Source organism: Pteronotus mesoamericanus, unplaced genomic scaffold (genome assembly GCF_021234165.1).
Source record: "Pteronotus mesoamericanus isolate MK-2021 breed Mesoamerican mustached bat unplaced genomic scaffold, CSHL_Meso_final contig_502, whole genome shotgun sequence".
Lineage (NCBI taxonomy): Eukaryota > Metazoa > Chordata > Mammalia > Chiroptera > Mormoopidae > Pteronotus > Pteronotus mesoamericanus.
The window spans coordinates 2,682,524-2,698,298 of record NW_026555187.1 but is presented as its reverse complement, the minus strand read 5'-3'; the positions used below and the strand labels follow the sequence as shown (position 1 = coordinate 2,698,298).

At 53.2% G+C, this 15,775-nt stretch overlaps 1 protein-coding gene across 2 annotated transcripts in view; it reads right to left on the bottom strand.

The window, feature by feature from the left end:
* Window positions 1-1,306: 1,306 nt before the first annotated feature.
* Window positions 1,307-15,775, bottom strand: part of MAU2 (MAU2 sister chromatid cohesion factor) — a 28,712-nt gene continuing 14,243 nt past the window's right edge. The window contains exons 8-19 of one of the 2 annotated variants that reach the window (XM_054578931.1): window positions 14,728-14,874; window positions 14,555-14,645; window positions 13,360-13,463; window positions 12,743-12,820; window positions 12,374-12,439; window positions 10,416-10,502; window positions 9,054-9,103; window positions 8,779-8,856; window positions 8,513-8,624; window positions 5,838-5,928; window positions 4,940-5,067; window positions 1,307-4,562 (exon numbers count right to left, since the gene is read on the bottom strand). In XM_054578931.1, coding sequence (XP_054434906.1) covers window positions 4,488-4,562; window positions 4,940-5,067; window positions 5,838-5,928; window positions 8,513-8,624; window positions 8,779-8,856; window positions 9,054-9,103; window positions 10,416-10,502; window positions 12,374-12,439; window positions 12,743-12,820; window positions 13,360-13,463; window positions 14,555-14,645; window positions 14,728-14,874 — 1,107 coding nt within the window. In that variant the 3' untranslated portion in view covers window positions 1,307-4,487. The remainder of the gene's footprint in view (window positions 4,563-4,939; window positions 5,068-5,837; window positions 5,929-8,512; window positions 8,625-8,778; window positions 8,857-9,053; window positions 9,104-10,415; window positions 10,503-12,373; window positions 12,440-12,742; window positions 12,821-13,359; window positions 13,464-14,554; window positions 14,646-14,727; window positions 14,875-15,775) is intronic. The other variant, XM_054578933.1, reaches the window with a different exon arrangement.

Here is a 15,775-nt window from a genome sequence, read left to right as displayed (position 1 = left end):
TTTCATCTCCTGCCTCAGGACTTTCCTTGCATCTCAACCTGATGGCTCCTCCGTGTCCCTCACATATGTTTGCCCACATGTATCTCTTCCACATCATGAGCAAGGAGGAACTAGGCTGTGTCTTGTCACACTTGTCAGCAGCCCTGGCTGGCAACAGACTCTGTGATGTTGTCTGTGAGGCCTGCTTGGGGATGTGAGGTGGATGCTAGGAGAGCTTCCACTGGAACATCCCCTCAGGTGCTGGGTTCCTGAAGCTGCACAGACAACAGGAGTGGGATGGCTCCTGTGGGCAAGTCACTCACTTCCATGTGTGGGGGAGATTCTCAGGTCCTTGGGAGGCTGCCAGGAGCCCATCTTGGGTGGCTATGGCTGAGGTGACTTATATCGAGGACCACTTCCCGTAACAATGGCCATCTCAGGACCAGCCTGCTGATTCCACTGCGGGCTTGTGGCATTGCTCTGGTTGAGCAAGCTCAGGACACACGTCTGACACAGGCGTTGAGGCTTACAGTGGAGGAAATGACATCCAGCTGACAGGCAAGAGTCCACCCCAAGTGAAAAAGCTGCCTGAGCCCAGGTTGGCAGGGTTGGGGCGGAGGAAGCCCGACTTCAAAGTTGGGGGTGGCAGCATCACCACGCTGGGGTGAATCGCCCACACATTCAGTGGCCAGCACTTTGGCGCCAGGACCATGGCCCAAAGGAGTACTCAGACGTGCCCCCGGGAGCGAGCAATTGAGGCCACCTGGGCGTCATCTTGGGGCACAGGAATGAGAACCGCTCAACGACTTTGATGCAGCACGGGCAGCAGCCCAGCACTATTCCTGCACATAAAAACCACAGCACAACCCAAAAGAATTGAAAACATATGTTCAAAAAAAAAAAAAAAATGTGCGGCACACCCACAGCAGCACTGCTCACACACGCACAAGGGGGAAGCAGCCAAACACCCATAGATGGATGGATGAACAAAATGTCCACCCACACGATGGAATAATACTTAGCCATAAAAAGGAATGAAGTACTGGTATATGGCAACGTGGATAAACCTGGAAAACATGCTAAGTCAGGGAAGCTAGACACAAAAGGCTATATATACTATATGATCCCATTTACATGAAATGTCCAGAACAGGTAAATCCATGCAGAAAGCCAACTGATTAGTGGTTGCCATGAGTAAGAGAGAGGGAATGGGGAGTGACGGCTAATGGGATGGTCTCTTTTGGGGTGATGGAAAAGTTCTAGAACTATTAAGAGATACTGTTTGTATAACATTGTGAATGTATTTAATATCATTGAATTTTACACATGAAATGGTTAAGTTTGTGTCTTTCATCTGAAAAAGAAAAAAAACCCAAAAAACAAAAAGCCCACAAAAACCCAGGTACACGGAGGCTGGCCAAGGTGTATGAGGAAGTCTCGTTGAGGGCCAGGGAGGAACAGGCAGTGCTTCAGGCTTTGCATGGGATATTTCAGGGGTTCCTTGCCTTCCAAGCAGGGCTGGACCAGAGGAACATCATCAACAGAGAGGAAGACTCAAATTTCCACCATTTCCACCAGGTCCACCAGTCCAGGTATGGGCTCTGCATCCTCATGCCTGGTTGGTTAGCTGAAGTCCCTGCAGCTCCACAGGCTGGGTGGGGCAGGAAAGAGCTTGTCTGGGTTGCAATGGGAGAGGGACAGAAGGCAAGACAAGACTATAGCGACTGATAGCTACTGCAAGTGATTTTACTTTAAATACAAAGAAAAAGAAATCCACAAACAAGGAGCCATCCTCTCTGGTTATGTCTTTTAAACCATGTTTTGCATTTATAAGTTTTTCCTGATTAAAAGCACCAGCTGAAATTACAGGCTGCTGAAACCATATTACAAACCTGTTAAAAGACATTATGCCAAACGTACTTATTAAAAACCTTTTAACAAAATAGAGACAATGTTACCACAAGCATATCCATCATGCCAGGCTGCCTTTACCCAATTTCCTTTCCTGCGCTCCCAGTAAGTGGAAGAGGGAATGCTTACCCCCAGGGAGAAGACCCTCACCCTGCCTGTGGGCACCTGCAGGAGGAAGCAGCTGTGCTTTTGAGGGAACCTGGGGGCACCTCCTGGACCAGCACCCCAGATCTGCAGGCCCAGGACCTTCTGCTAACAAGAAGTGGGAAGGGCACACGAGGGTCTGATCAGCTTTTAGCAATTGACCTGCCAACAGGAATCCTGCTACTTACTGATGCACTGTAATTTGAAGTTTGGAGTTTTTATCTGCTTTCTCTAAACTTACCTATAGAACACATGTGCAACATCTCCCTGTTGGCTTGCTTACTACATCTTAAATTCTTATGACTGAGTGAGAAATTGTGAAGCACTGAATGTGGACTCACAGGAAGGTATGTATGAGAGCTTGATATAATTGGTAGAGGCTGCGGTAAAGGGAAGGTTCAAAACCGTACACACAGTTTGGCTTTCATAAAGCTGAAGTGGAATATTAAATATCGAGTACTAAATTTTTAATTGTAAACTTAAGAACTTATCCTAACCATACACATACATAGATACAACAGATTGGTCACTAAAAGCACTTTAACATCAGGACACACATTAAGTTTTGAGGTTCTTATTTCAACTGCTCTACATACAAATGCCCTAGAAGCAAAGAAAGGCTTAAATAAATACAGAGACAAACATAATGTGCAGAGTGAAGTAATGTGAGTCTGGAGAGGTCAGTGTGAGATTCAGGATGGTAGATGCGGCTTATAGCAAGATGGGGGCTCTATCCCTTGGGTGGAGGGGGAAGGCCTGGGGGACACCCTTGATGGAAGAGGAAGACTGAATGGGGATAGCTTGTGGCTAGGGTTATACCCTCCTCCACAGGCCTTATGGGACCAGGGGTATCAGCAGAGGTGGCAGCTCTAGACATGGCCAGGTTCTCCCAGGTGACATAGGGACAGTGGGTCCTGTCCCTCTGACTTCTGGCTCACTTGTGTTGTCACTGGCCCCCAAGAGGGCAGCAGGGCCTGCCACAGCCCTGGTGGGGGCAGTGGCCCAGCACCGGGCGATCTGCTGACAATCTGCTTTGACTAAGGCACACCCAGGTCAGGGCCTAAGTAGCCATGTGATCCCAGATCCCTGTGATCCCTCCATCACAGACAGTGAGGCCTCGAAAAGCAGCCTTCACAGTGCAAGGTTAACGAGACTCAAACCAACAAGCCATGCTGACCAGTAAAACCACTCCTCACTCCTTGTCAGGGAGCCACTCCTAGGCACGAGGAGCTGGAGGTGGTGGCTGCCTCGACTGCCCCCAATCCCACCATCTCCACTGGGGCATCTCTAGACTATCCAAGAGGAGCACAGAACTGAGCACGCTGCCTGGGCCAGGCAGAACTTCCTGGGGTCCAGCTCAGGAAGAGGTTCTGATGCTATCTCGAGACCTAAGGCAGGTAGGTCTTCTCCCTCCCAAGGGCAGGGTTGGCTGAGCTCCAGACATCTGCCAACATCCTTTGCAGAGGAGGCCAACAAGCTGTCCCAGCCTCTTTGTTTGGCACCCTGAGTTGGGGTCCTCTTCCCTGCTTCCTACCCCACAATACAGACACTGACTGGGGAAGGTGGCTGGTGTAAACACAGGAGTCTCAGCTCTGGCTCTGACAATCACCACACATGCACGCACACAATGCACACCTGTGTCTATAGCAGATGCATGCACATGCACACCATGTCCACATGTGCACACACACATACCTGTGCCTACAGCAGATGCACGCACACACATCTATACCATGCACACACATGCAAACCCATGTCTACAGCATGTGCACCCCCACAGCCAGACAGTGATCTAGTCAAGGTGCAGATGTTTGGAAGGCGAGTTCCTGGGCCCCCAGGGCACCTGACTAGAGGCCCTAGCTGTCAGGATGGACATTGCAGATAAAGGCAAGCTGAGAGAAGCATTGTAGCAGGATGTGCATTTTTGTCCCTGATGTGCGCCATCCCTTCTTCTTTACAATTTTGGGCCAAAACTGTCGTCTTGCCTCTGAGCTCTGGAAGCTGCCGTGAGATCAGAGAAAATACTCCAGCCTGGCACAGAAGACCAGGCAATGGAAGTCACGTGGCAATGCCCCAGCGGTGCCACCCACCTTGGCACTCCCCATCCAGACAAGGTCCCAGGAAGATGTGACTCAGACGTGTAGCAGGACTGGCAGTTCAAGTCCACTTTAAAGGATGGCTCTGGAAAGTTGGCTCCAACATTCCACCTGCAAGCCTCAGCACCGGGGTCCTGGTTCACAGTGGTAATGCTGCCCAGCCCTTGCTGGGAGGGTAGGAATTGGCCCTGCACACTCCCCCGGGACTTGGAAGCTCTGGAGACAGTTGGGAAAGAAGCCTGGGGACACCATGCCAGTACTCCTCAGAGGAAAGCACAAGTGCCATCTGGGTGGAAGTCAGGGACACACTGGGCCCCATGGAGGCCTTGAGAAGCTGGGTGGCCCCCTCCAGGGGCCTCACAGGAGGCTGGCCAGACTGGTATTGGGTCCATTCTGAGCTTGAAACTGCACGGGTGGCGGGCCATCTGTCCACTGTGGGAGGAGAAACATGGAGGTGAGGTCCTTCCTAGGGAGGGGCAGGGTGCACTGGGCCAAGAGTCTGCACCTGCAATGCTGCCCTCCTTACGCAGGTTACCCAGCCAGGGACCTCTGTGCTCCATACCAGAGTCGGGTTGGCACCAGGAAGGACCCTGCATCATCTGCTTGGGTGATTGGTGCCATTTCCCACATTTGAGGAGCTCCTGAGACTAGGCTAAGTTAGGGATTGCTGGAGAGATGCAGAAAGATAGCAGCCAAGTGTGTACTTCCTCCTCAGGAAGTGTGTCCCACACCCTGGAGGGTACAGGCCAGGTGAGCCAGCCCTGAGGAGCCAACCAGCATGTTCTGTCTCCCCGACCTTGTGCCCATACCGTGATAAGGTTGTGCTCAGGGAGGCTGCAGGCCTCGATGTGGTCCTGGAGAAGCTGTTGTGAGAAGTTCTGGTGCATCTGGGCAGCTTCATGGGCATCTATGGCATTCCCACAAGCTTTGTTCAAGTCTGAGGGTAAAACACACATGGGGTGAGCCTGACTTGCCTTGCCACCATCTCCATATCCTTCTCTTGGGTGTAGATGGAGCCGTAAGGTCAAACCTAGGCTCCACTAGTGGGCTCCTGTGCACCTGGCAAGTCACCTGCCTTGAGCCCTATCTCGGGGTCAGGCAAGCCTACCTGCCAGCAGCCCTCACATGTGCCCTCCTGAGTTCCTGAGCCATGTCCTTGGATATGGGTGAGCAGCAGGACTCACAGGGGCAGATGCAGAGGCTGGTTGGGCAGCAAAGGCCCCTGGGCATACAGGAGCTCACTGAAGCAGGGCACCCAACACACACTTCTGAGGCAGGAAGACTGAACAAGCCCACAAAGCCCACTGCAGACAGGAGCAGCCTGCCCCCTGCCTCCTTCTCAGGGCCCATGGCAAGTCTCTGTAAATGGGGGAGCAGCAGTAACAGCTCTGCCACTTGATAAGCACCCAACCTGCGCCCAGAGCATCCCAGCCACTCCTGACTGACAGAACGAGGCTGAGCACCAGGGCTCACAGCCCAAGTCTTCACCCAGATGCCAATATCATCCTCATGAGCCCCAGAGAGACTAGCCCAGACCGTGTGTTGAGCTGACATCATGATCGAGCCCGGTGCCCTCAGATGGCCTCCCAAAAGCATGAGAATGTGCTAGAACTGGGGTTGTGGCCTGTAGAGGCCAGTTTGAGCAAAGGCCAAGCAGGACTTACTCAGCATCTCTGATCTCTGGGAAGGTCTGGCGGCTGCACTCACCTCTCAGCAGGGCTGACGACCACAGCTGCACCGACATATCTGGAATCTTGCTGGCCAGCTGCATGGCGGGCACCACCATGTTGTTACTCTCCTGTGGACGAAGAGCAGCCAGGGCGTGGGGGAGGCAGCAGGGACAGCTAAGGCCCCACCTGCCATACCTGGCTCAGACTATGCCCTCTTCCTGCTGCCTGGCAAACTCCTACTCCTACTTCAGAGGCCATCTCACATGCTCTTCTATGAAAGTACTCCTTGACCATCTCAGGGAAAAAGAAACTGCCTCTACTCCTTGGCTCTGTGTGAGGCACGGCTGCCATGGCAAATTTACCAGACAAAAAGGTACTGGCAGTAGTCGGCTCGGACCCAGACCAGGAGCCAATAAGGAAGGCAGATTCTGGGGTCCCAGGGCCAGGGAGGAGGCAGTAGCCTGCCCAGTGGGAGTGATGAGGGTTGAATAGACACAGGAGGGAGAAGGAGCTCACTCCTGTGGGAGGCCATCTCAGACAGTAGGAATGATGTATTTAGGGTGACACTAAGAGAATTCCATATGCAACGGCTTGGGGGATCATTGTCATGTAGCCAAGAGACTTACAAATCCTCAAAACCAACTCTCAAGGTCCAGTTTCAACAACCACGGGTGTACAGGTATGCCTCCTTACAGACACAAAAGACCAACAACTTCACATTCTCTGGACTGGCACCTCAAAGATGAGCTCCAAGTAGATCTCAAAGCTTTTCAAGACTGAACCAAGCCCTTCTAAAAACCTCAGAATGCACAGAACAGGAAAAACCACTCTTCTCCTCCTCCAGGCCCATGGCTGGGCCTCTGTTTGGAAGCCACCTGACAGAGCATCCCTCTAGGCTCTCTCATGTCAGCTTGGGACTGTCCCACAGAGTCTGGTTTTAAAGATCTGTGTGATCCTACGGTGTCCTGGGTGAGGCTGTTTACAAACTCACAATACCCATGGACACTCTAGCCTAGCAAGCTAGAATAAAGTTGGCTGTGTCAGAAAGTGTCTTCCCCAGGCCTGGAATCGCTTAAGGCCAGGCCTGGGTCTGAGGGTGCTTGGGGTCCCATGTCAGCCCACACAAGCCCTGACACACAGGGAGCAGCACAGGTTCCCAAACTCAGTAACATGCCCTAGGCTCACCCTAAACATGAACCAGAGCTGCAGCTAAACAGCTGCCTTGCCCACCCTGCCCTGCTCAAGGTGGCTTCTGAAGACTTCTAGATAAATGAGAGCCAGGGAGATCTGGTTCTAAGCCTGGGTCTGCAGTCTGGGGCTTCGACTTAATCTCTCCATATGGAAATGGGTAACCACAGCCACCACAATGAGATGCAGGCATGCAGCTCGTACTCAGTGGGGCTTCATGCTGCCCAGACACACACTGAGGCCAGTGTCCTCATTGTGCTCGGAGGCTGAGGAGCAGAGCTGCACTCAGAAGGAAGAGCCCACAGCTCATCTTTTTTCTTTGGGGGTGGTGACATCTCCAGCCATGGCCACCAGGACCTGAGCAGCAGGGCCCATTGGTCTTGTCATACAGTTGTGGGGAGGGAGACCTACCAAGGCTCATCGAAAAAGCACATTCTTAGGAAGCCCTGGGGTTTGGTCAGGTGAAACTTTGCAGGCCAAGACACCTGACCTGTGTCATCTGTCCTGTGAAAACAGCTCAAGTGAGGTTGTCTAAACTACAGAGTAGATGCTACTTCAAAATTCTTGCTGCCGTTAAAAAAAAAAGCTCTAATATAGCCCTGGCTGGTGTAGCTCAGTAGACTGAGTGCTGGCCTGCAAACTGAAAGGTCACTGGTTTGATTCCTAGTCAGGGCACATGCCTGGGTTGTTGGCTGGGTCCTCAGTTGGGGGTGTGTGAGAGGCAACTAATCAATGTATCCAATGTATCTCTTGCACATGGATGGTTCTCTTTTTCTCCCTCCCTTCCTCTCTCTCTTATTAAGAAAACAAAACAAAAAACCCTCTAATATAGTCATGTAGGGTAAGACAAAGTATAAAACTATAAAACATCCTGAAAAACAAAACCTATGTGTGGGCAGGGGTGGGTGGTGGTAAGAGCCAGAAGACAGAGAACATGCAATGATTTTCAACTTTGCTTCTCAGAACCTCTATGATGAACATGTCATATTTTATAATACAGATCAATGTGTTCTTTCAAAAAATTAAAGGCATGTAAGGTCAATGACTGAGAGGTGATGATGCACAACTCATGGGGGGACGCGGAACAGGCCAATCCCACCGGGACCAGCCCCAGGGGCCACTCTAGGTGAGGGTGGAAACAAGGGTGACATGAGGACACCATACGTGCTGGGCACAAACAGAACCCAAGGGATTCTGACTGAGAGGACACTTCTCCACCCCAGGAATTAACACGAACAAAGGGTAACCTGCCTCACCCCTGCCAGCTCCAGGCAGCCTCACCAAGTGCCAGGTCCATCTGTCCCACAGACCCACACTCCAGGGATCCAAAGTGCCCCAGTTCTGTCTCCCAGGCTGTGTGAGCCACGGCATTCCTGCCCTTGCCAAGCCTCATGCAGCTGAGAGGGCTGGGGGATCCACTGAGACAAGATCACTGAGGGACACAGGATGCAAAGTGCTGCTTGGTGGTGCTCCCCCAAGCACCACACTGGCTCCCTGCCCCTCGGCCCAGCCCTGGGCACTCACCCTGTGGTTCCCCAACACGTAGAAAATGTGGCCCAGAAGCACCAGAGAGCAGGCTGTGAGCCGGTTCAAGTCTTCTGCATTGGACATCTTCAGAGTTTCTCGCAGAAATCGCCTACGTGAAAAGAACAGACTGAGACCCCATTGGAACACCTCACAGCCATTGGCGGACCCGTCTGGCAGGGGGACAGAGGGCCTAAACACACACTGTCGGGGGAGAAAGCCACCCAGAGGGCCAGCCCAGGCTGCCCGCCCTCTCTAGCACTCACTTGGCCTCATTATAGCGTCCCTGGAAGAAGGAGAAGAGTCCGCGCACGTAGAAAGCCGCTGCTCGAAGGCAGTGAGAGCTGGGGAGAGAGCAAAGGGTCACAACTTGATGGGGTTTTTGTAAATGTAGCAGGCTTACAAAAGAAATGTGGGTGGTGGTGGTGCAAGTGTTGGGGTAACAGGGCAGTCAGGGGTCCCACAGGTGCTGCCACCACCCCAGAGAGCAGAGAATACATAAGACAGGCAGTAAGTGGGACCTCGCCGTAGGGGCACGTACCTGACAGGGAAGCTGTGGTCTGGGTTGATCCTCTCCAACAAGCTGTATAGCTGCAAAGGAAATGTCAGCTGTGATCACTCTGCATTTCTAAACATGAGAGTTCAGCCCCAAATATGCTAGTAAATTGACCAGGGCTGCCTGAACTTCCCATCTGATGGCGTTGAGCCCTCACCCTGAATCCCATGCCCAGGCAATCTGCTGATAGAGGGAAGAGGATCTTCTAGGGCAGGTGAGGGAACTATAGGACACTGTATAAGCTGCTTAATTCCTCACACATACCCCCTCCACGGGGATCACAGCCTCCAGTGTGAAGGATCTGGTGCAGGGTCCTTGCAACCTCCACCTATCCTGCAGAGCCTCTGCCAGGTGGCGGGCATCAGGGTGCACGGGCAACTGCCCAGCCCCAGCCTTTTTATGGTCCACAGAGATAGGCCTAGAGGAGCAAGATGAGCCTGCATGGGTTTGGGGGCTGGAGGCGGAGTAGGTTTTATCTGGAGGTGCAGGAAGGGACTCAAGAGGCTCTGACAGGGAACGCCATGGCTAACATTTTAGGTCTTCTCAGGCTGTTTTCTGGAGATTGGATTGGGGATGAGGTGTCTCCGAGTTCTCCTAAGGCCCCTCCAGGAGGCAGAACAGTGGTGGGAGCAAAGACATAGGGGAGCCAAGCTCCCCATGACCCACCAAGCATCACCCATGGAGCCCACACCTGGCCCCCAGATGACTGCCCTGCTGCTTCCTGACCGCCGAGAGGCTGAGGCTGGACTCTCTGCTGCCTGTAACACAAAGCGTCTCAACCAATCCAGAATCTGGGAGGTCAGCTGAACTATTTGCAGACAAGAGATGATAGCAGTCTGAACTAAAATGAAGGCTATGGGGTGGAAAGAAGTGGCTGAGTCTGATACACTCTGGAATATGAATACCAGGGTTTGGGGATCTCAGGGCTGAGGGGGTAGCAGGGGAACCTGGTATGAGGGCACTTGTCCTTTGAGGACAAACCCTGTACCCTTCACCCCACGATCCATGTTCAGGGCATCAGGACAACCAGTGGCCCAGTGCAAATGACTGCCCAAGCTGCTGTTTCTCAGAAGCGAGCCACAGGCCTCACTGTCATTCTACAACAGACAGCTCAGGGTAGAAGAAACTGCATTTGCTCTGGGAGATTTGACAAAGCTCGGTTTGTTTTCAACAGGAAGAAGTGTTACTTGGCCAAGGAACATTTATGTCCCGATGAGGCTGCCCCTATCCATGCTGAGGACAGATAAGCTGGGACTGCTGAGATGGCTGGTACCCAGGACACCCCCCGCCCTAGCCCCTGAATAAAAGTTGAAAGAAAGGATACCAAACATGAAGCATGTCACCTACTACCTCTTGGTGTCTATTTCCTTCCCGTATATACACACTCGCCAGGTTGGTCACGATGAAGGCCCACAGCTCCTGGTGGTTGGTAAGCTAAAATGGGGACAAGGGATGTTAGGGGCCATTCATGGCATGAAAGCCACCCAAACGCTCTCTCTTGGCTGAGGAGTCTCCTATTTCCTTTGTTTCACGTACACCCGACACAACCTGTCTCCTAAACCCAATCTGACCCCTCCAGTACAGCTGTTAGGGTTTTTTTGCTATAAAACCATTATCTGTGTTGTGAGAAATTTAGGAACCCAGTCACCCTGTTCCTATCCTAAGAACACACTACATTGTGGTCTATCTTCTGCTTCTTTCTCAGGACTGAGGCCTGGGAAGCCACTCCCTCCACACCACGGTGACCCTAAGACCCTGTGAGTGCTCATATGGCAGAGGCACATGCTGGTCTTGGGGAGACCCCAGCCAGGAAGGAGGGCAAAGATGCTACCGATGGCCAGTGGTGGATAGACCACTGTCCCCTGTTCTTGGGAACTGAGAATGGCCAGGAGAAAGAGACTCATCTGAGCCACCCAAGTCATCACCCAGATCTTGGTTCCTAGTGGGGCTGAGCAAGCACTGCTGTGCAAAAGGCTGAGGACACTGGGGAAGTGCAGACCCCAATAAAAGGAGGTCCAAAAGGTCTTCTGATGCAGCAAAACATACTCTGGTTAGTTTGTTGTACGATCACAGGAAGAGATCTTGTTTGGGGCCAAGGGGATTGGGTCCAAGTTCTGGCTGTACCAGTTCCCTGCTATTCCCTTTCAGCTAATGAGGGATTTGCTGGGATGCGCAATCAGAGCAGCAGCAGCCACTTGTGGGAAATGAGATGAAGAGGAAGGGGCCAAGAGACCCTTATAGGCCCTATGGTAATGGCAGTCAGCGTGGGGCAGGGTTCTGGCAGCCTGAGCCAACTGGGGCACAGAGGGGCCATGGAAGGCCATAGGAGTGGACACTGTGTTTGCTCTTCATGTTCTAGGCTGCTGCCTGTACCCACAGCCATGCAGAGCACCTTTCAGGAACAGTTACACCACCTGAGCCCAACCTTGGGAATGAAGAGTTCTGGAGAATGACACAAGGGGCAGAGCGGAGCACCCTGTATAACAGAATACCCACGGTGACCTCACCTGAATCACAGAACCACTCCCACGCCCCAACATGTCTTTGTGGGGCCTCCCCAGGACCACCAGGAGGAAGGTTCTGCTGGCCTCCTTCTCCTGGGAGCATGTCGGGGCCGAGGTGAGGCTGTGCTTATCTGGTCCTGGAGCAAGGTGGGCAGAGCTGGGCTTTTCACTCCTGAGCCTGTTGACTCCACAACGATGTGGCACCAGCTACATCTGAGGGCAGGATATGGCCCCAGCGGAACTTCCTCCTAATCTGGCAGCTCCAGGTGGCCTCTGCCCCAGAGCAACCAGGTCATGGGCTGGTACAGGATCAGGGCACACTCAGCTTTATGTCCCAGCTATGCCACAGGATAGCTCTGGGAGCTTCTGACCCCTCCTGACTGTGTCTTCAGCTATGACACAGACCATCACCAGGCTGGTGGGCTTTTGGGAGGGCTGGAAATCAGGAGTGAAAGCAACCGAACAGGCTGTGGCACCAGTGGGTGCTGGTTCTCCCTCATGGCTGCCCTTGGGTTCGGCATGGGAAGACCCATTCTAGGCTGACCAGGAGCCTCCTTGTCCACAGCTACCCCCTGTCAGGCTGTGCTGCCAGAACTGGCCTTGTCCTCATCTGAGAAGCACAGGACCTGACACAGGAACCACTGGATAAACTGTATCACTGTCACAGCTACCATCAGGCTGAATGCTGCAGGGTCGACCACTGACCACAGATTCGTGTGGCTGTCATCCTCATCACAGCCCATGTCTGACTCCTTACTAAGAAGCACTGCCCGCCCCATGCAGTGAGGGCCGGCACCTTACCCGCAGGGCTGTGGTGAACTGGGCTTCTGCGTTGTCCATGCAGTTGACGGAGACACAGTACAGGCCCTGGAAGAAGGAAGTGCTGAAGGCTTGTGGACCTGCCACTTGCACAGGGCCTCGTGGCTAAACCTGGATGAGCCTGACCAGTAACTCTGTGCGCCAGCTATACCTGAGCTTTTGCCCTGGCGAGAAGGCAGAAAGATGGCATGTGGAGTGGAGTTATTCTCTCCTTCCAGGACCTAAGTCAACTTGGACTCGAGGTGCCTATCAGAATGAAGTCCACTAGGAATATTCCAGATGCTGCCTAGGGTGACAGTCGTGGGGTTACTCACTGGAACGGGGCTGGGGAGGGCAGCCCTGTATACTTACCAGCAGTGTGTGCAGCTGTGCTGCGTGGTTGGAGAAGAGCCGGGGTGACTGCTGGCACAGTTGGCAGACCTGGGAAATCTGCCGGGAGAACATGTCCAATGTCATGGGACCTGTAACCTGGGACCCGCTGTCAACACCCTGCCTGCCTGAATTTGGGTATAAAGTTCTGGTGGATATGCCCACTGTGTGAGCAAGGGGCAGCCCTGACCTCCTTGAGGACAGTGATCCTTGTCTATGACCTGCCTTCTCCCTTTTCAACATGTCTCATCCATCAGCACCCTTGCCCTGCCTAAGGCCCCCTGCCTTCTCAGGAAGATGGGCAGCAGGGGTTATATGGGGCAGGGAGGGGATCGCTGCCAGGGGATCCCAAACTCTAGGTTCCATATTTTTTGGGCATGAGAGCTTTTAGGGAAAAGCCTGTTGATTTCTGTACCAGATTGCCTGATCAACTGTGCTCAAGCACGGTCACCAGTAATAGCTGAATGACATGGGTGAATGTCCTGCTGACTGGGCAAATTTACATTCTCCTACATAGTGGCTTCTGAGACCTGGAAAAGTCCAACCACCTGCTCCCTGGTTCTCCGGCACTGTGTGTGCAGGACCCCGAGAGGCCTCACCTCCTGTAGTGCGGTGGCCTTGTGTCCTGTGACGAGCCGGCACATAATGATGTGTTCAAGCAGGATCACTTGGAAGGAGGACAGGATGGGGCTACAGTCGAGCACTGGAGGTGAGAGGGGAATGAGCACTTGAGGTTCAGCTGAAAGAGCCGAAGAGACACTGACCCCTGGTCCAGCCTCCTACCACATGGACCTGTTGGCTGGACCTTGCTCTGGTCCACTAAGCCTACTTTCTCTGCGGGACACCAGGCCAGGACCCAGCCTGTCACTTCGCTCATACCCACTATATCCTCGAGTGAGGGATTCATCTCCCTGTTCAAGTGGGGAGACAGGCTCATAACAAGTTCTGGTGACCACACTGTTTTAAGAGTAAGAAATCCCTGGTGGGACTTATTTTCCATCCTCAACCACCACAACCCAGTCATGTGCTCAAGAACACTCCAGACACCTTGGGTTCTAGAAATGTTAATGCTGCCCAGGAGAATGAGACCCTGTGACAGCCTCAGGCAGTAGTAGAAAGACCAGGTTCCTGGCTGCCCTAAGAGGCTGCCCTCATGTTGGAACTAGATAGTGCAGACCTTTCTCAACATGGCGGGGAGGAATGAACTGTGATCCCCAAGGGCTTTGGTTCTCTGGACGATGGCTCGTCCCCTAGAAGAACTGACAAAGGGTACATGGACTGGGTGAGCAGGTTAATGGGGATACTGAACCAGAGCTCTCAGTCCCTGGTAGTCAAAGATCCCTGGTCCCAAAGGATAGATCAGTCAGTGTCCAGGAAGAACTCACAACCTACAGGGCATCTGCTGCCAGTTAGCAAGAGTCAAATTCAGATCCCAGCCTCACACTGAGCACAATCCATGTCACAACACTGATAACAGAAGCCACCCCATTTCAACAGAGCACTGTTATCTCAGCAGGCCCAGGTGGGATCTGGCTAACTATTGCAGCTGTCTTTGTAGTGTGTAGACAGGACAGAGATGGCACAAGACCCCTAGCCAGGGATCAAAGGTCAAGCTCAGGCCTGGCCTCCTCTGCCCTGACCCCAGGTCACTCTAATTTGCCAACTGAGGTAACAAGACCCACAGGCAGGGACTCATGAGGACTGTTTGGCACTGTGGTCCTTCAGACTCAGCCCGAGGCAGTGGCCAGGCCACCCACCAAGGGGTGACCATGCGACCCACCCAGCCCGACTTACTCTTGAGTTTCTCCAGCTGCATGAGTGCCTTGTCTGTGTACTTCTGTGCCTTCTCCAGGTAGCCAGCCTGCATGGAGTGCATCACAGTCACCTGGCAACAAGACCAGATGGTGGTGGTCAGTAGGGCCCTTTCCTCACCCACCTGGCCCCCAGCTTCAGCCCTGGAGACTTACCAGGTAGACAAGAACACACATGTGTTCCTTGGGCAGCCAGTGGAAGAGGTCAGCAGGGTTGCTGGGCAAGATCTCATCGTCATGCAATGTGGAGATGGTCTGAATGCACTGCTGCAGCTGCTTCAGGCATGGCTTCACACTCTTCACCTACAGCAGGAGGGCAGCACCACAAACCTGAGCCCCTGTCCGATCTCAAAAAGCTCTAACTCACCAGCTTCTTCTTCCCAGGAGCTCCTGCCACACCCACCACCTACAGAAAGCCTGCCCTCAAATGGGTCAAAAGGTTCTCAGGGCTGGGGTGACGGGGATCATCTGTGGGACTGAGGCCTAGCCACCACCCAGAGCAGAGCCCGACACCAAGAACAGGGAGAGGTCTGTCCAAGAAACTGCGTGATCTACGTTTCCACCTTCCTGCAGTGATCCTGAGAGGGCAAGATAGGGCTGGGGAAGCCAGCAGTCATACTTGGGGGCAGGAAGTGGCCTCCTGGACCCAGGAGCTCTACAGGTGCTGTGCCTTGTACAAATTGGCCTCTGCACACTAGAAAGCCCTGTCCCAAGGTCCCACAGGACATGTCCAGAGCACCCCACGTATCTGCTGTGTTCCTATGCATTGAGCACAGCAATTGGTCCAAAAGGCAAATGTGCGCACAAGTGGGGGAACTGAGGCAGTCCCTTACCAAAGAGAGGCCTGCCCAGCACTTTCTGGGGCTCCACCTGTGGCCTCCTGCCAGCTCAAGCCGGGCCTGTGGGCAGTCACTGGGATGGGGTGCGGTGAGATGGATGAGACATCCACCCACAGGGAGTACAGCCTCTCCTCAACTACATGGGGATTATGAAGTCAAGTCTTGGACACAGCTGATGTCATTAGTCCCTACTAGAACCCCGTAACGCTCTCACGAGACCGGAGTGGTGGAGAGGCACTGCTTGAGTACCTGCTGTGTGTCAGGCACCTTGCCAGAATCCTCATGGTTTATTACCATGGAAATGTGTGAGGCCATGACTACTCCCACCATGAGGGCAGGCCACTCTCAGAGCACCCTCTGCCCTC